The sequence below is a fragment of the Trachymyrmex cornetzi genome, unplaced genomic scaffold (genome assembly GCF_001594075.2).
Source record: "Trachymyrmex cornetzi isolate Tcor2-1 unplaced genomic scaffold, Tcor1.1 scaffold388, whole genome shotgun sequence".
NCBI lineage: Eukaryota > Metazoa > Arthropoda > Insecta > Hymenoptera > Formicidae > Trachymyrmex > Trachymyrmex cornetzi.
The window spans coordinates 179,152-197,844 of NW_017298619.1; the positions used below are offsets into that span (position 1 = coordinate 179,152).

An 18,693-nucleotide genomic window follows, 5' to 3' on the forward strand; every position below is an offset into this window, starting at 1 on the left:
TCGAAAAGTCCTGTACCATTTTGCAATTTTCGCAGTAGTTAACAAGATATTAATTACTAAAAATTGCTAAATCTTGAATAATTTTTTACTCAAATACTATCAACTTTACAAAAAAACTGCAAGAGACAAAAATCATTAATTTTCTTCTCATAAAGTTCTGAGAATTTTTTCAGAATTTTTTATCAACTTTTTAGTACTGCATTTTCTTATTTTTACCAACATAAGAAAATACGGGGGTGATCCCTATTGATCACGGCTCGATTGGACACCACCAATCACAGCGACCGGTGCTTAGCTTTGTAGTCTCAAGCGCTGTGAGTGGCTCGTGTCCAACTGGGTGCCACCCAAAATACGGTATTAAAAAATTCAGAAAAAATTCAGAAAAAATTCTCAGAACTTTATGAGAAGAAAATTAATTATTTTTATCTTTTGCAGCTTTTCTATAAAGTTTATAGTGTTTGAGTAAAAAATTATTCAAGACCAATATTTGGCAATTTTTAGTAATTAATATTTTGTTAACTACTGCGAAAATTGCAAAATGGTAGAGAACTTTTCGACTCAGTTTAGTCCACTCTATCTATACAAGTGATTGGCAAAAAAGTTCGGGACACCCTGTATATATACTTATTACACAAACACGTACACACACGCGCACGCGCGCGCGCACACACACACACACACACACACACACACACACACACACACACACACACATGTTTTTCAGGAAGTTGTTGATCCTCAATTAGTAATGTTGAAGTTGAATCTGGACGATCAGTTAGATAACATTCAATTTACATGAATATACTGCCATAAAATTTTGATATAACATTTGACATATATGTGTTACATACTTTTCGTATATGTATGTGAAAACTGTCTGTTTAATATATTATATATTCTAAGCAACAGACAATAAATGCACATGTTAATATATTTATTATATAATAGTTGAACCGCTATCCATTGATTCATTATTAATGTTAGTTAAATCTATATTTCCATCTGAAAATAATAACCTTTAATTGCTATTATATTCAGATTACTATATTTCAAATTAATATATATTTTTTTTATCATTATATATGCACAGTACCTAAAGCTATATATTATTTTAATCTTCAATAAAGAACAAAGAATGGTACTACTAACATTTCTACTAAGTGTTGATTATAAATAAGACATTACCTTCAATATTATTACTACTATTTAAGAGATGTTGGAGCACTACTGTATTTTCCTTCAATGTTTCCAGCTGGGCAATACTGCACTTTATTTGATATAACTTGTTTTCTACAATTTCTGTACACATTGTCTAAAAGATAAATTAGAAAGTGTTAATATGCTTAAAAATATTCTATCTTCAGTGCCTGTGAATAATTTCTAATATTTTACCACATCTTGAATTAATTTTGAAGGATCCACATTATTTTCTTTAACGTTAGTGAGTGCTTTGTGAATATCTCCTACATTATTCAAGAATTCAATTGCATCAGTGAACATTGTTGTCATATCTCTGAAACAGTGTTAGTTTTGCAGTGTATATATATATATATAATTTTTTTTTCATAAAAAATGTATAAGATTCACATATATACTGTGCGTAATCGTGTGATACAGGTAAGCCTGAAATATTGCTTGTAGAATGTACTATTTTATGTACAGAGTGTTTGTGTGATGTAATCATATTGAGATGTTTTGTGATGTTCTCCTTGCATTGTTCTGTCTCCCCTATGAACAATAGATTTATGCCTTATATAACTACGAAATTTTTCAATAACAATACAATTCATTCCAATTAAAAATAATCTAAAATAGCTTACTTCTCAAGTTTTGTAATTCCTTCATTAACTCCCTATGTTCACTAGGCTCTTCGTCGAGACGTTCTAATTCACACTGATTAGCCAACCTTTTCTGTTGTATAACTCTTATAAATCGTTCTATATCATCCATATTGTAGGTCACACACTAAAACAAGACTCAAAACAAATTTCAAAATATATATATTTCTATCATAATAATAGTTTTTCAAATATATATCTCAAAAGATCATTTGATTTCATGTTGAAGAATTTTTCAAATAAACTTATGTAAAGTAATCACCATAGAATTTGAATTTTTTAGGATTAATTACAGACTACAGCATAGGGAGTGTTTAAGGTAAAAGAAACTTGTATATATTCAATTTAACTTCAATCCATTTATTCACTAAACGTTACACTTTCAAACGACTGATTCAACCGACGTGTTCCAGAACATTGTAGAACGTTCTATGCCAAAATTTCCGTTACTGGCCACGTGTTCTTTCTAATCGTGCTCCGAATTCTGGGTACAAATTAAATATATTATTCCGAAAAAAAGTCTTAACTTTAATAATTACCTCGAATCCGGTATTAGACCTAAATTCGAATTTACCGCAATAACGAGACTGTTCAATATTCCAAAAAGATAGTAAAGTCTTTTCGACTTGATTACACTGAGTATCTTCACTTTCTCTCTTTTCAGCGCCAAATATGTAGGCTGCGTTGTAGAACACATTTGCTAGGTTCACACTGAATCCGACATGCGTCGTACAACATTCTGCAACCAATCGGAAAACAGGATTCCGATGGATTTTGCTTCGTATCATCGGAATCCTGTTTACTGATTGGTTGCAGAGCGTCATACGACGCAAATCGGATGCAGTGTGATTCCAGCATTAAGGTAAATTTTCACGGGCTGCTCAAACCGGCTGTTTCAGCGACAAAAAGAATCACGTGGTCAAAATTGACGAATATCAAATGTCCATTATGATCACGTGATTCTTTTTGTCGCTAAAATAGCCGGTTAGAGCAGCTCATGAAAATTTACCTTTACATGTAGTTGCACATGTGACCGCGACACATGTGGCTGCCTACTTCAGTTATGTCTCACTTGTCAGAATGCAAGAGGAACGTGCATTCAACTAAGGCTGGAGTCCCATGAGGTGTATTTACGTGATTTCGCATACTCGCATGTGTTTACACGCTTCTCAGCGGCCATCTTCAAATGAAGCGGCGTCGTGATTGGTTCTACAATAAGCCAGCATGAAATCAAGCAAGAAAAATAGCACCGGTTCTATCACGAAAATCCAGCGGATCAGCCAACAGCGGGGCCTGCAAGCCATACAATTTCCAGCATAGCAGCCAGTCAGTAGCACGCAAGCAATCCAGCAGGAAAAAAAGCATCGTGTGCCGCTGGCTTTAGAGTAAAAAATTGACCAATCACAGTCGATTATTCTTCTCACATTCGACTGTGATTGGTCAATTTCTTACTCTTACTTCTTACTCCGTGTATTGTAGACGGGCCTTTAGAGTGAGTAGGAGCTATGGTAGGAACATGTTGAAGCATGTTGGAGTATGCGACGCGAACAAACCTCATGTTATCCCTTCCACATTGGAGTTGTCGAGAGAGGACTAGAGGAGTTTGTGTGGAGTGTGGGAGTTTACTCCCCCTTGCAGAATTATATATGAACGCGCGAATTTGTGACCGGTGGCATACAGGATTGCGTTGCTGCGCTTTTCTTTGATTATGTGATAGGAGATCTCGATCGGACAATTCATTAGATATCGTTTTGAGCAGATCCAAAAATGAGTACGATCTTGGAAAAAATCGCCTCAATCGAGGCTGAGGTAATCTCTGTTATATTGTGTCGCGATATGGTCCATGATAGGTTATCCCTTTGCACCGTTATCACTCATCATGATTTTCTCTTCCAGATGGCTCGTACTCAGAAGAATAAAGCAACTTCTGGACACTTAGGTTTGCTGAAGGCAAAACTAGCCAAGCTCAGACGTGAGCTAATCACTCCAAAGGGTGGTGGTGGAGGTGGCGAGCAAGGTTTCGAGGTCGCCAAAACTGGTGATGCTCGTATTGGCTTTGTCGGTGCGTCTCTTTCAATCACATCATAATCTTATACTCTATTATAGCTGTATTATATCTCTATATTAGTTTGATAAATTCACGTGTTGTAAGTTTCATTCTAACTTTCTTCTGCAAGTAATGAGTTCTAAAGATATTCTAAGTTTACACAGTGCATGAGCACTGAAACTGAACTCAACTAATGTCATTAAACAAGCCTGTTTAAAACTTTGCTCTAGCAGACATTTGATTTGAATGCTCGTGAGCTTTAAGCCTGGATCTACAATAGGTTTTTAAATATTAAGCTATAAAAAATGGACAAATCATTGTCAATTATTTTCTTTGTATTTGACTTCAACTCTGCAAACACAATAGAGTAGTAAGTCAAAAGGCCATTCTACATTGGTCGTATCGTAGACATCGCAAGTCACAAGCTTGTTGCTTCAACCAATCCGATGCTTCAATTTTAAAGTTGTATGATGCTTACGACACTTCCAACACTACGATATGACCAATGTAGAATGGCCTTTAAGCCTCAAGGAATTGACTAATCATATTAAATGGTTCTTCTTACATTCACCTGTGATTGATCAATTTTTTTAAGGCTAAGGGAATTCTAAAGCCATCTGTATTACTGACTAATTATAATTTTTGTATAACAATTTTTTTCCTTTTACAGATTTAAAAATCCTTTTCCAGGATTAAAGTATACGCTTTAATATGTGTCTGTGAGGTCGAGTTTATGCTGAGAACAAGTAATTTGTCTTAAGATTTTAATTTAGAACTTTTTTATTGTTTTCGGAATAAATTCCACCTCACAGATACATATTAATATGTATACTTTAATCTTGGAAAAGAATTTTCAAATCTGTAAAAGAGGTAAAAAGTAAGCCCTTGCAAAGCATATAATTTCATTTTAGGAGAAATATTTTTTTATATTTTTTGAATTTTAATTCGACAAAAGTATTGTTCGTTCAAGTAATCTGAATCCTGTCCCACGCTTATTTTTAATCTATAAGTAAAACTTTTATATCAAGCAATGGCTGCATTTAGTAGAAAAAGCAGCTTTGCAACTGTTGTAAAATTCTTTAATATGATTGGTCCTGCCCTTAGTTCCTCGTTGGATCTAAATGCATAAACTAATCATATTCAAGAATTGTACAACAGTTGCAAAGCTGCTCTTTCTGCTGAACCACAGCCAATGTTAATCTCAGGTGGCAGTTGCACGTGTCAGAAAAAGTGAAGTTTTCAATTTTTTTCCAATTTTCTCGTGAAATCGTGTTTTCCGGGATTTCTTTTTATGCATTTTTTCATTCTGTAAAAAAACTTTGCAATCCGTGAAGCCAATTCGGAGATTTTTCCTAAAATATAATCGTAAAATAGGACGACTTTAAGATCCCATTAAGGCTTATTATATCTATTATGTTTGCAGGGTAATTGGTCAATTTCTTGTGGCTTAAGGCTTAAAACACCTATTGTAGATCTGGACTAAATATCTATAACCATCATTCTGTCTTTATTGTTTATTAGATCTAAAACAAAGATAGAAACACTGAAAGCTTTAAAAGCATCCAAATTGAACCCTAATATCTATTTTAAAATCTTAGGGTCTGCACGCAATAGAATAAATATTAGGAAAAAACAGGAATAAATATTAAGATTTCAACCTATCAGATATCAGTTACACCGGAGAATATACAGTTTCTAATAGGTTGAAATCTTAATATTTATTCCCATTTTTTCCTGATATTTCCTTCATTGTGCACAGGGCCTTAAATTAATGATACTAAACATTGTTCCAAGATTGAGGGAAGGAAAGAATTAACAAATCACCTCTAAATAATTCGACTAAAAATGACCATTACAATTGATCAATTCTATCTTGGTCCGAGATCTCGGAGTAATTTCTAGTATCACAGACACAAGACTTAAGGCTGCAGTACAACGTTACGCAGAAGTCTGTGCTATAGCTTTTATATTATTGTTTTCTCTTTGTTTTACTCAACGAGATGATGGACAGGAGAAAGCATTTAGCTGTTGAGCTAAGTTTCGGACGGTGTATATTAGACCGATGTTCCTTGAACTTTGCAGTATAAAATCTTTTAGAATATTAACATCTTATAAATTATATACTACATTCTGTGTTTCTACGCATAATTTTGTCCAATAATTAAATTTACAGGTTTTCCTTCTGTGGGAAAATCTACATTGTTGAGTACACTTGCTGGCGTATATTCCGAAGTAGCTGAATACGAGTTTACAACACTCACAACTGTTCCTGGTTGCATAAAATATAAAGGTGCAAAAATACAGGTAAATCCACAATGGATTACAGTTACTTATTTTAGATTGTCTCTGTATATAGTACCAAAACTGCTACAATGGCTTTTTTGCACATGAAAATAAGTTGAAAATGTCTAATAAACATATGTCTGATTCCAAATGGTTTCGGAGTTACGGGATATTGAAAAAAGAAAACATGAATCGTAGTAAATGTTGTTTAATGTTTGTTATTCTATTTATAATGCTTTACAAAAAATGTTCAAAAATACCTTTGTCGACTTTGACACACTTTTTAGTACGAATTAATAAATTGTTTCGGACTTGATGACAAATATTTGGAGTTTTGCGGATGATATCGGCAGCGTTAAGTATTAGTTGCTATAATTGCTCTTCATTCTGAGTCTCATTCTGGTAGACTAAATCTTTCATTCGTCCCAAAGAAAAAATTCAGTGATGTGAGGTCGGGACTTCTGGCTGGTCATTTAATAGGAGCGTCTTAACTTTTTTCAATCCAATAAGGATAGTGATCACGGAGAAACATTTGCATAGGAAGTGTAAAGTGTGATAGTGCCCTGTCATGCATGAACCACATGATTCTTCGATTTAGAAGATCTACATCCTCCAACAGTGCTGATGGTCATTGCTCAAAAAGTGCAAGTAAGCGTCTCCTGTAAATAAGCCTGAAGGACCTAATTATATGGTCAACAAGGATTCCAGTCCACACTTTGACAGTGAATTTTGGGAACAGATGAAAGATCTAGTCTATCGGAAAAAGATTCAGGATTCAGGACAATAGAATAACGAACATTAAACAACATTTACTACGATTCAATTTCCTTATCTCAATATCCTGTAACTCCAAAACCGTTCGAAATCGAATATATGTTTATTAGACTTGTTTTCATATGCTGAAGCTGTTGTAGCAGTTTTAACACTGTATATATGCAGAGATACTTTGTATATAACTAAGGTAATTCATTTATAATGCCTTTTAATATTTCTCAGTTTAAGTTTGAAGTTAATAATGTACATGCAAAAAAAGGACTTAGTAATATCAGCTAAATATCAGTTGCTGGTTTAAACTTTGCTACACGCAGAGAAAAGATTAGCCAACACAGTTAAAATATAGCTGTGGCAGTTAAAATGTGTCCTTATAATAGGGACAGCTAATGTCGTTGCTGCCAAAACTCAATTTATTATCTGCTAAAATTTAGGTACTGTAGCGAAAAATATTCGCTGCTACAGTAAAATAATGTTCAGCTAAATATATTAAGCTAATTTCTTTTTGTAACAAAAACTAATAATATTTGCAGCAAGATTAAGAATTTTAGCTGACATTATACAAGGGTGTCTCATTTGAATGTCCTATCCCAAATAACTTTTTTATTTTTGATCTTAGAAAAAAATGTTTCAGACAAAAGTTTTATAGCTTTGAGGAGGATATAAGATAGCATTATTAGTTTGACCTTGAATAGTTACTTGAAGGTCATGTGAAGATTACCTTCAATTTTTTAAATGAAACCCCTACTTTTTATTGCATATTCTTGTAGATCATCTCGAGAGCTTTCTAAAACACTATAATTAGCTTCATTTTCATCAAGTACTTTTCGAGTTATAAAGTTTGCAAGTTACAGCACCGTCGGTATTAGCATTACTCAAGGTGTCCGACCAACGGCTAAAACCTCTTGAATGTTGTTCAGGATCATGACCTGGATAATATTTATCAAGATTAAGGTCATTGGAGATTGTACCCCTTATTTTCATTTTTACGTAGAAATGTAATTTTTAGTGCAAAAATAAAAATAAGAGGAATAATTAAATAAATAAAATAAAATTCTCTAGGAAAATTGTCTTTTATATTCTGTTAAAAGTAAGTAAACAACATCATCTCGATGAAACACTCATCATCATGATCGCAGTTATTGTTTCGTAGGATGAATACTTCGTCAAAATAATTATGTAAAAATGTATAGAATATAATGACAAATACGTCAGTCAGATAGTGACAATAAATATATTTCACAGTCAGTATGAAAACAAAATTAATTTTATGCAAAGATCGAATCATCCAGAGATATTATTTGAACCATATGTTAACGGCATGGCAGACTGTTACTATCTGAGGAACGACTAATAGATTGACAAAATGATTCAATAAGAACAAAGTCAAATTTTGTTTATAATAGCTGTATACGCTTTGTGAAGACCCTCGGTGTTGGTTTGAAAATTGAGACTTTTTTGTTTTTTAATATTTAACATCTCAGAAATTAAGCGTTTATTATAACACGGTTCTTCATCTAATACCTGGATGTTATTCCAGTCAAAATCATGTGTCATCTACATTCTATGTTTGGTGATTACAGAACGGATAGATGTATTCTAACGAATATGATTGCTATGTTTAGCAATTCTGGTTTTAAATTTGTCTACCCGTTTGTCCGATATATGATGCATCACAATCCTTGCACATAATCTTGTATACTATATACTAATGAATATCGGACTGTTTCGCGTCGTGAAATTGGTACTGAATCTTTCCTTGTTTAATACATTTTATGTTTCTCTTTCTATAGAAACTTAATTTTTGATTCTAATCTTCTTTTCTCTCTGATAAAAAAAAATAGAAAGATTTTTCCTGTGTGTTTAGAAACTCGTCACAAATTTTTACAGGTAAATGATGTTGTAAACTGTTAGCAAGATGGAAGACTTGCATTCTACAGAAATGATTATTTCTATGTGCGTCATTGAGTTCAATATTGAGTATAAAAATCAAAGCCTTAAACGGTCTAGCTGGATCTTAATGCTTGTACGATTCTTATGTGAATTTATATATTACAAGCATTAAGATCCAGCTAGACCGTTTAAGGCTTTGATTTCTATAGTTTGTGTTATCACATATACGGTCCTATAATATATTATATCAATATTGAGTGTTTTTTATACAAAGGATTCTTTACAACGTGTGAATTTCTCAGTTGATTTGCGATGATGAAAATCAACATTAAATTTTGTCAATCTATTTAAGTGTGTGGTATGATCTTATGTTTAATACAATCTTTAATGAATTTGATTCGTAGATTGTTTTTGATGATTAATTTGCGATATTTATTGCGATGAAATAAATAATATTTTTTAAAACAAGAGAATGATGGCTTATTTGTTTTTTTTACTGTTAATTAACAAAATTATTTTCAGTGAGATGTTGTTAATTTAACATTATTTCTCTTCTCTGTAGTATTGAAAGTCTATAATTCACGTACATTTTAATGCTACATTTCAATATATTTCTAAACACTGCCAATTATTACCAAATCTATATTGCAAGATGAAGCGTGCTTATTTAATGAGATAAAGATAAGAGGGATTTTGTACACGCGTATAAGCAGTCCAATCCAATCTCTAGTCATTCGTTTCGTCTCGTTAAGTTAAACAAGTGTCAGATCTGGATAAAAAATTAAATTATAACAAAGCATATTATCAATTTATGTATTGTAATAAAAATATAAAATTATGTATTGTAATATAAGGCATACATAAAAAAGGCTTATATTATACACGTATATTATATTAGCTTATATTATTAAAGGATCCATAATACATGAAATAAACTTTTTACAGACCCAGTAAACCAAATTTACATGTAACGTACCTGTCAATTATAATTTCAAATAAAGAAACTTAATAAGGACTCAAAATTCAAAAATTGTTAGGAAAATAGAATAAATGAGAGTACGACGCGATACTTGGTGTTTAAGAAAATTTTGTTTCTTTTTGATTCCAACCTAATCACACTCAATGCCTCTAAGACCGGAATCAGATTATACATTGAAAATAGAGATTGAAGATTAAAGATTGAAATTTCACTAATAAGGAGAAAGAAATTTTAGCTCCTTTTGTTCTGATTGGTCAAACTTCAATCTTTTAATCTTCAATCTCTCATTCTTCAATGCGTAGTCTGATTCCAGCCTTAGGTTTTTTAAAATTATCATCGACTTGTGAACCTCTTTGAATGATTTTGAATTTTTTTACATCTGAGCTGGCACTCGCTTGTTACGCAAGACTGCAAGAAATCTCCATCTAACTTTTTGTATATCGCTGAGGATGGCCCCAAATGTGACTGAAACGTTTGAACAAGCTAAATATATTCTTGTTTTAATTTATTATGTGATTTGTTTGTGAATTTTGCGTACCAAATACCGTGCCGTACTCTCATTTACTATATTTTTCTAACAATTGTAATTTCGTATTACAATTAACAATATAATTGTAATATAACACACGTGTTATATTACAATTAATCGTACTAGAGAATAAATTGGAAATAGATTACGGTAGATGTAATGAGCATGCCACACAATGTCGTCAAAATGATGTTATGCGTAGGCAACGCAGGCAATCGGCAGCATCCCAGAAACAATTGCGAATGAAATGCTCGGCTAAGATAATGAGGAATAGCTGCCACTTACTTAGCTACTCGTGTTAAGTATGTTTTTAATTTTAATTAATAAAGTTGAATGTCGGCAGCAAATGTATTTTATCTTCAATAACCAACTTTTAGCAATAATAGCAAAATTTGAACCATTAGCAACTGATATTTAACTGATATTACTAAATCCTTTTTTGCGTGTATTATTGCTAAAAGTTGGCTATTGAAAATAAAATACATCTGCTGCCAACATCCAACTTTATTAGTTAAAATTAAATTGCATACTTAACATGAGTAGCTAAGTAAGTGACAGCTATTCCTATTAAATGGCAGCTATTCCTATTAAATAGCAGCTATTCCTATTAAATGCATACTTAACATGAGTAGTTAAGTAAGTGACAGCTATTCCTCACTATCTTAGCCACGTAACAGAATATTTCATTCGCAATTGTTTCTGGGCTGCGGTTGCCATTTTACTCTAGCAGAGAATATTTTTTGCTGCAGCATCTAAATTTTAGCGGATAATAAATTGAGCTTTGGCAGCAACGACATTAGCTGTCCCTATTATAAGGACACATTTTAACTGCCACAGCTATATTTTAGCTGCATTGGCTAATCTTTTCTCTGCGTGTATATGACAATAAAATCAAGTAAGATTATAACAGAATGCATCTTGCAGTTGTTAGATCTTCCAGGTATTATAGAAGGCGCAAAAGATGGCAAGGGGCGTGGACGACAAGTTATTGCCGTGGCACGAACATGCAGCTTAATCTTCATCGTTTTAGATGTACTCAAACCACTTGGACATAAACGACTGATTGAACACGAATTGGAAGGTTTTGGTCTGCGATTGAATAAACAGCCACCAAATATAACCTTCAAAAAGAAGGATAAAGGTGGTATTAATTTACAAACAATGGTGAGAAAACGATTTGTAATAATGGGTTCCTGATGGTTGAAATAAATAAATAATAAAATGGACACGGGAGTCAGGTGGAGATTATTGCGCAAAATTAGTCAATAAAATAAGTTTAATACAAACGTGCACTAAACAAAACGATATCTGATGATTACATGTTTTAACTTTACTGACACTTTTACAGTTTCATGCTATTCTTGAGTCCTTGAGGATAAGTTACTTTGAGTTTTAAATATTTTGTTAATTTTCACTTGCATGAGTTAACTAAAAATCTCTAGTATAATCAGAGATTCTTGCCAAGCGGTCATCCAATCACATTGTGAGCAATGCTCATGTTGTCGATTAACGTTGGAAGTGACTTATTATGATCCATAAATAGATTATTATTGTTAATAATTGTGATCTGTAGAAAATTCAAAACATAAGCTGAAGCTTATAATCATTAAATATTATTTTATTTAGTGCACGTATGTATTAAACTTATTTTATTGATTAACTGAGCAATAATTTCCACATTTGACTCTTATATATCAGTTTTATTATTTATTTGAAAAAGATTTATGAAATAATTAATAATTACAGTAATTTATAATTAATTCTTTACGTCACGACGGGACCCGCAGGGTTCCACCTTTTTTCACTTAATTTTTAATTATTTTAATGAAATTCTTGACGTAAGTATCGATTCTTTTTGTTTTTATAGAATCCATAGAACATGAATAAATGTTTTTAAAAAGTAATTTTAAAAAAGACAATCATAATTTAGTCGTTGCATCTGAATCTGAGGTCGAGATTTCCGAATATCAAAAGTGACAAAACCGAAATAACGGAAAATAAAAAACGGATTCCACGACCGGCTCGATCGCTCAAATCATAGCGGCTGAGCTGCTGATCACGCGCATGAGCTTAGGAGCATCCCCATATCAAAAATATATTGGAATAGTATCTTCCATCATTATTACAACCTGTTTCTTGCTAAATTATTTTTATAAATAATGAAATACTAAATATTTTATTAAAAATTATTTGAATTATTGATTCACTATATTGTGGATCAACCATTTTGAATTTTAAAATTTTGAATTCTGGGTACTTATCATGGAACATGTCAGAATGAATTTCGATTAGAATTATTTCGTTTTCCCAAACACAATAGAAATCTAGTGAATAACTGAATTGGAATCCATTCCGACTTGTTCCATGATTCATAATCAGCAACCCGAAAAACCTCCGAGAACAAAGTTTCAAACAAATCGATTTGATACAAAAACTCGTAACACGGAGGGTTCATTGTAATCCAAAACGGGAGTTACTAATTTATCTCATTCCTCTACTTACAAATCTACAATTTTTTAAAATATAGAAATAAATAATGGATTAATCCGTATAAATAATAATCAAATAAGAGCATACAGCCAATCGCAAGTTATTTATAGCGAAATCATATATTTAAAATCATTGTTAACAATTAAAATTCATAAATGTTTCGATCGATATTCGGTCGATATTCAAATTCAACATTGTATCTTAAATTAACAGCGATTCATTATGACTAAGTTAAATTTATATTTAGCTTTCTTTTAATCTTTAATTGACCTGACAATTTAATATTGTACATTATAACATACTGAAGAAGGCTGAATATCAGCCGAAACGTTTATGAATTTTAATTGTTAACAATAATTTTAAATATATGTGATTTCGCTACGAATAATTTGCGTTTGGCTGTATGCTCTTTATTTGATTACAATTTTTTAATTCATCTCTTATAAAACAAAATATATACAGGATGAGATTTTGAAATTGAAACTAGGATCCATCAACTATAAGTTGATTGCTCTTGCTCGGAACCACATACCACCCGATTAACATTGATAATGAATACATCACTAAATATTGATATTGAAGGTTATTGCGTTTTTGTGTTTCAGTGTCCACAATCTGAACTAGATTTTGATACAGTGAAAATGATCTTGTCAGAATACAAAATTAGTAATGCGGACATTACACTAAGGTACGATGCTACCTCAGACGATTTGATTGACGTTATAGAAGGGAATCGCGTTTATATCCCTTGCATTTATCTCTTAAATAAAATAGGTAATTATGTGTAACCTGATAAACATAAGTATAAGTACTGTACAATAAGAAATATTAATAAAAATAGGGAATTCTCTTGTAGATCAAATAAGCATAGAAGAATTAGATATTATTTATAAAATTCCACATTGCGTGCCGATCTCAGCTCATCATAAATGGAATTTTGATGATCTGTTAGAGAAAATGTGGGATTATCTACAACTTGTTAGGATGTAAGTTTACAATTTATCTCGTCATGTACATAAGCTAATTTAATAGAATTTTATTAAAACAATATAATTTTAATTTTTGAAATAGTTATACGAAGCCGAAGGGACAACTCCCAGACTACAACGCACCCGTAGTACTAAACACCGAAAAGCGAACCGTTGAAGATTTTTGTAACAAGCTTCATAGATCAATCGCAAAAGAATTTAAATAGTATGTCTTTCATATTTCTCATCATTAGTTTTGGGGATTTTTTTTATTATTGAATATTTGAGCCGTTTATTTTGAAAGTGGCCTAAGTCCATTTTTCAATGTTTTGTTGTTGACCTTTGTAATAGCGTGTACAACTTGAAATTAGCTGTCATAAACATTTTTTTTTTTTTTAAAGTGACTTAGGTCACTTTCAAAATAAACGGCTCATTTACTCTTCTTGTGTTGCAGCGCGTTGGTATGGGGCTCATCCGTAAAACATCAACCCCAGAAGGTAGGGAAGGACCATCTTCTTTGTGACGAGGATGTTGTGCAAATTGTGAAGAAAGTGTGATATTGTTTTCCTTGCACAGTCGTTTATTGGCAGCACAAATAAACTTAACTAATGAGATTTATATTTAAAAAGACCGTTTTAATTAATTATAATGGATAAATTATATACACAACCACATAATATATGATTTAAATCGCTATTTGATCGATGAGAAGATGCAGATGCAACATAAATGACGAAAAATTGTGGTTAAATCTTTGCATTATAAACGCATTTGGTTTCACATGTGAAACTGTATATAAAATAATAACCAGATTTATATTTTATCATGTAAAATGTCTTGAATGAGAAAGAGGGGGGGGGGGAGCGTGCGTGTGTGTATGCGTGTGTGTACAAGGTATACCAGGTATGTAAATATGAAACCGGAATTTACCAATAGATGGCCATAGCCTATCAATGTAGTTGCCGTCAGACCGCGTCATTGATGTCATTTCCTTGTTCTGACATCTGACAAAGATTTTCAATTCACAACAATACAAGTTTCATACAATAGTATAGTTTGTAATAGCGTTGAACATGTCGAATTTTGTGCTTGGCAACTACGATTTGCGGGCAGCATTGATTTTCTGTTACCATTTCAAGAAAACTGCTGCAGAATCACATCGAATACTTGTCGAAGCTAACGGTGAGCATGCTCTTGATAAATCACAGTGCTTTGAGTGGTTTAAAAAATTCAAAAGAGGCGATTTTGACGTGAGAAACGAAGAACGTGGAAAACCACCGAAAAAGTTTGAAGACAGAGAATTGCAAGCATTGTTGGATGAGGATGACGCTCAAACTCAACAACAACTCGCGGATCAATTGAATGTGACACGAGAAGCCGTCTCCATACGTTTGAAATCCATGGGAAAAATCCAGAAGATGGGAAAATGGGTTCCACATGAACTGAATGAAAGACAGCAGGAAAACCGAAAAACCACTTGCGAAATGCTGCTCGCCAGGTACAAAAGAAAGTCATTTTTCCATCGAATTGTGGCTGGCGATGAAAAGTGGATATATTTTGAGACTCCTAAGCGTAAAAGATCATGGATAACTCCAGGCGAACCATCGACATCGACTGCAAGGCCAAATCGCTATGGACGGAAGACAATGCTCTGTGTTTGGTGGGATCAGAAAGGTGTGATCTATTATGAGCTGCTAAAACCTGACGAAACCATTAATACTGAACGCTACCGACAACAAATGATCAATTTGAATCAAGCTTTGCGTGAAAAACGACCGGAATATCAAAAAAGGCAACACAAAGTGATTTTGCTTCATGATAATGCACCATCACACACAGTAAAACTGGTCAAGGAAACGATTGAGGCGTTTGGTTGGGAAATACTTTCGCATGCGGCTTACTCATCAGACTTGGCTTTGTCCGATTACTACTTATTTGCATCGATGGGACACGCACTTGCTCAGCAGCGCTTCACTTCTTACGAAGATGTATGAAAATAGCTAGATGACTGGTTTGGCTCAAAAGAGCAACAATTTTTTTGGCGTGGCATCTACAAATTGTCAGACAGGTGGGAAAAATGTATAGCTAGCGATAGGCAATACTTCGAATAAAATATTTTTTATCATTTTCATGCAATAAACGTGTATTTTCTATTAAAAAATTCCGGTTCCATATTTACATACCTGGTACACACAGTCCTGAACCTCTTAAATATCTTGAAAAATAAGCATTTCTGAAAAAAAAAATTATACAAAAGTTATAGGATTTTATAGGATTTTAAGTAGCACATTACATATAATGTATAAGTAATAGTAGCATTTTATTTTGGATACCATTATCAAGGTCACAAAAATCTTGACATTTTTTAATGAAACCCGATTTTTTATTTCATATTTTATTTACCTGATCTTGAGAGCTTTTCAAAACACTATAATGAAGCCTTAATTTTTATTGTAATCGGTACTTTTCAAGTTATGAGACTTGAAAGTTACAGTACGGTCGGTATTAGCATTACCTAAATTGTACCACGTGGAGGTTGCCCTATCGCATTTATAAGTCATGTATATGTGCACGAGTATAGTGTCCCTATCCCTTCTGCCCTTTTCCTCCTCTCATTTCCTTGCTCACCCTCCCAAAGACATAGAGAATCTTCTTTAATTAGTGGCTCTCACCTCCAGACTATGTAATAGGAGGTCGATATGGCCAGATCACATCACACAAATAATGTCTATAAAACGGAATTGTATCCGAATTAGTGGGGAAGGCGTAATACTATGAGTTGCGAAATAGAGCGCCGGAGCATGCTGCACCGAGAAAAAACCTCGCGACAGTGTGCCATGTGAAAAGCGAAGCAGAGCTTCGCTAGGATGGGAAGGGAGAGGCAAGGGCAGGGCAGAGCGCCTGCGCAGGTCGCAAGGAGGCGCGAAAGTATAAAGCTCAAAGGTGCCTGCAACATAACTTACTAAAGTTTAAGATGAGTCTGCAAAGGCATGCCGACGGTTTAGTAATAGTTTGAGAAAATTTAGCTAGTCTATCGCCAGAAGAGAGGCTCCGTCAATGGCGCGCCGTAAAAAGCGCGCGCCATCCATAGTCAGGACATTCGTAAATCATATGTAAAATGTCCTGCTGTGGAGAACCACAAGGACAAGAGGGATTATCAATCAAATTTTTACGATGCAAGCTATGATTTAAATTATAGTAGTCGGAACGCAAGCAATTGATCATGACAATGATTTCCCTGGAAATTTTCATGCGAAAATACCAGGGTTTAGCAGACCTAGTAAATATATTAGAAAAGAAGTAAGAGCCTTTGATATCCGCCAGTGATAAGTATTGATAAAAATTATCAGTGATTTCTTGTTCGACAACCGCACAGAGATCAGAATAAGGTACTTTAAAATTAGGTTCGATGCCCTGACGACCAGCTTTAGTAAGCTGGTCGGCCTTCTCGTTTCCTTCGATATTCCTGTGCGAGGGGGTCCAAATAAATTGAATTCCTGTACCCTTGGTTTCAGCCTCCTTTAATACCGATTTAGTAAGCGGAATAAGATAATTATTCGTAGGGTTGTGGTATCCCTTAACGGCCTCCAGGACACTCCTAGAGTCAGTGATGATGGTTGTCTTCGATAATTTCAAATCAATAGATACCGTAATAGCGGTATAAATAGCATAGGCTTTCGCCGAAAAAACCGAGGTATATGACGGAAGTTTAAACATAAGCTCAGCTTGCAACTGCGGGGAGAAAACCGCCGCCCCCACACATGCACTATGATCAACCTTGGATCCATCGGTATAAAATAACGTAGAGTCAGTTGTGAGATGCCGAAACTCATGGTCAAAAAAGGACTGAGCACACGGAATAGGAAGTAGGTCGGATGTATCGGTTGAAGGAAGAGAAAGAGAGGCATAAGAGAGAGATAGAGAGAGAGAGGCATGAGTGAGAGAGAGAGAGAGAGAGAGAGAAGTAGAGCGGAAAGAAGAATGAAAGTTAGGTAAAGTAAATGAATAATCAATTGTGGAATGGGGGGGAGGGGGGGTATGACGTCCAAATACGATGGAAGATAAGAGCAGCTGGAAAGTGAGCATGTGAATAAGTCGGTTCTGAAGATACCCATAGCTAAGTCACAAAGCTGGTGTAGTTTGTTGACGGCAACATGATCTTGCACAGAAGAAATCTTAAAAAAGTAGCGCGATGCAAGAAGACGGAATCTAAAGGAGAGTGTAAACTCAACCGTCTCGGCAAAGATAGCATTAAGAGGCGTAGAAATGCGGTAGCCAAAGCAAAGACGAAGGGCTTGATTTTGGATCACTTGAAGTGCCCGTGATCAACTGTTATGATTCATGCCGAAAATATGGGCCGAATATTCTATCGACGCACGTAACATGGTCCTATATATAGTAAGTAGCATATGAGGGTGAGCTCCCCACCAAGTGTCTAAGAGCATGGATCATCTGGAGCATACGTTTGCCTTTATTAATAACAGATGTCATGTGAGCCTTGCCAGATAGCTTAGGGTCAAGTAACACTCCAAGGAAGCGAACCGTAGAAGAAGGTAAAATGTGCTGATTCTGAAACGAAATAGAGTAATTCATTTGCGTTAAAGACATCTTAGTGGAAAAGATCATAAGCTGCGTTTTAGGCAAGATCTCGAGGCTACGCTCTTGCAGAAATATTTCTAAACCCTGGAGAGAGAGCTCAACGGATTGCAGACCTGGTTTCTTTCTGTGATGAAAAAATAACTATGTCATCCGCAAATTGGAGAAGTTCAATGTCTGGAAGAAGCGCATCGTTAACTTATCTTAGGAAGCGTAGGGCTAAGGATAGAGCCTTGCGGGGTGCCTTTGAACGAAGTTCTGGGCGCAGAGATAGAGCCCTGACTGATGAACTGAACCGT

At 34.1% G+C, this 18,693-nt stretch overlaps 3 protein-coding genes across 9 annotated transcripts in view; 2 read left to right on the forward strand and 1 right to left on the reverse strand.

Annotated features, from left to right (window-relative positions):
* twy (fas-binding factor 1 twitchy) overlaps positions 1 to 893 on the forward strand; it is a 5,534-nt gene extending 4,641 nt beyond the window's left edge. The window contains exon 13 of one of the 2 annotated variants that reach the window (XM_018511881.1): positions 725 to 893. In XM_018511881.1, coding sequence (XP_018367383.1) covers positions 725 to 799 — 75 coding nt within the window. In that variant the 3' untranslated portion in view covers positions 800 to 893. The remainder of the gene's footprint in view (positions 1 to 724) is intronic. The other variant, XM_018511882.1, reaches the window with a different exon arrangement.
* A 22-nt stretch (positions 894 to 915) lies between these two features.
* On the reverse strand, positions 916 to 16,005 carry LOC108763936 (uncharacterized). Of its 6 annotated transcripts, none has more exons than XM_018511888.1 (6): positions 15,982 to 16,005; positions 1,821 to 1,965; positions 1,596 to 1,728; positions 1,393 to 1,513; positions 1,186 to 1,312; positions 916 to 1,002 (listed from the first exon to the last, which is right to left on the reverse strand). In XM_018511888.1, exons 2-6 carry the CDS (start codon positions 1,948 to 1,950, stop codon positions 938 to 940), a joined length of 576 nt encoding a protein of 191 aa, XP_018367390.1. In that variant the 5' UTR covers positions 1,951 to 1,965; positions 15,982 to 16,005; the 3' UTR covers positions 916 to 937. The 6 variants fall into 6 exon arrangements, with proteins under 6 accessions (XP_018367390.1, XP_018367392.1, XP_018367387.1 ...); XM_018511890.1 differs by lacking the exon at positions 15,982 to 16,005 and adding an exon at positions 2,378 to 2,502; XM_018511885.1 differs by lacking the exon at positions 15,982 to 16,005 and adding an exon at positions 2,378 to 2,444 and having other exon boundaries at positions 1,821 to 1,976.
* Positions 3,426 to 14,637, forward strand: 128up (GTP-binding protein 128up). The gene is made up of 8 exons (XM_018511883.1): positions 3,426 to 3,647; positions 3,735 to 3,900; positions 6,059 to 6,189; positions 11,265 to 11,504; positions 13,436 to 13,604; positions 13,687 to 13,816; positions 13,902 to 14,024; positions 14,253 to 14,637. The coding sequence occupies exons 1-8, from the start codon at positions 3,606 to 3,608 to the stop codon at positions 14,353 to 14,355; spliced, it is 1,104 nt and encodes a 367-aa protein (XP_018367385.1). The 5' UTR covers positions 3,426 to 3,605; the 3' UTR covers positions 14,356 to 14,637.
* Positions 16,006 to 18,693: the final 2,688 nt, after the last annotated feature.

Coding starts and splice junctions, on each gene's coding strand:
- LOC108763936 (XM_018511884.1), bottom strand. Junction 1,514..1,595: donor GTATCACACGATTACGCACA/GTATATATGTGA, acceptor ACACTGTTTCAG/AGATATGACAACAATGTTCA. Junction 1,313..1,392: donor CAAAATTAATTCAAGATGTG/GTAAAATATTAG, acceptor TTTATCTTTTAG/ACAATGTGTACAGAAATTGT.
- 128up (XM_018511883.1), top strand. CDS start 3,606: ATGAGTACGATCTTGGAAAAAATCGCCTCAATCGAGGCTGAG. Junction 3,901..6,058: donor TGCTCGTATTGGCTTTGTCG/GTGCGTCTCTTT, acceptor TTAAATTTACAG/GTTTTCCTTCTGTGGGAAAA. Junction 13,605..13,686: donor TTATCTCTTAAATAAAATAG/GTAATTATGTGT, acceptor ATTCTCTTGTAG/ATCAAATAAGCATAGAAGAA.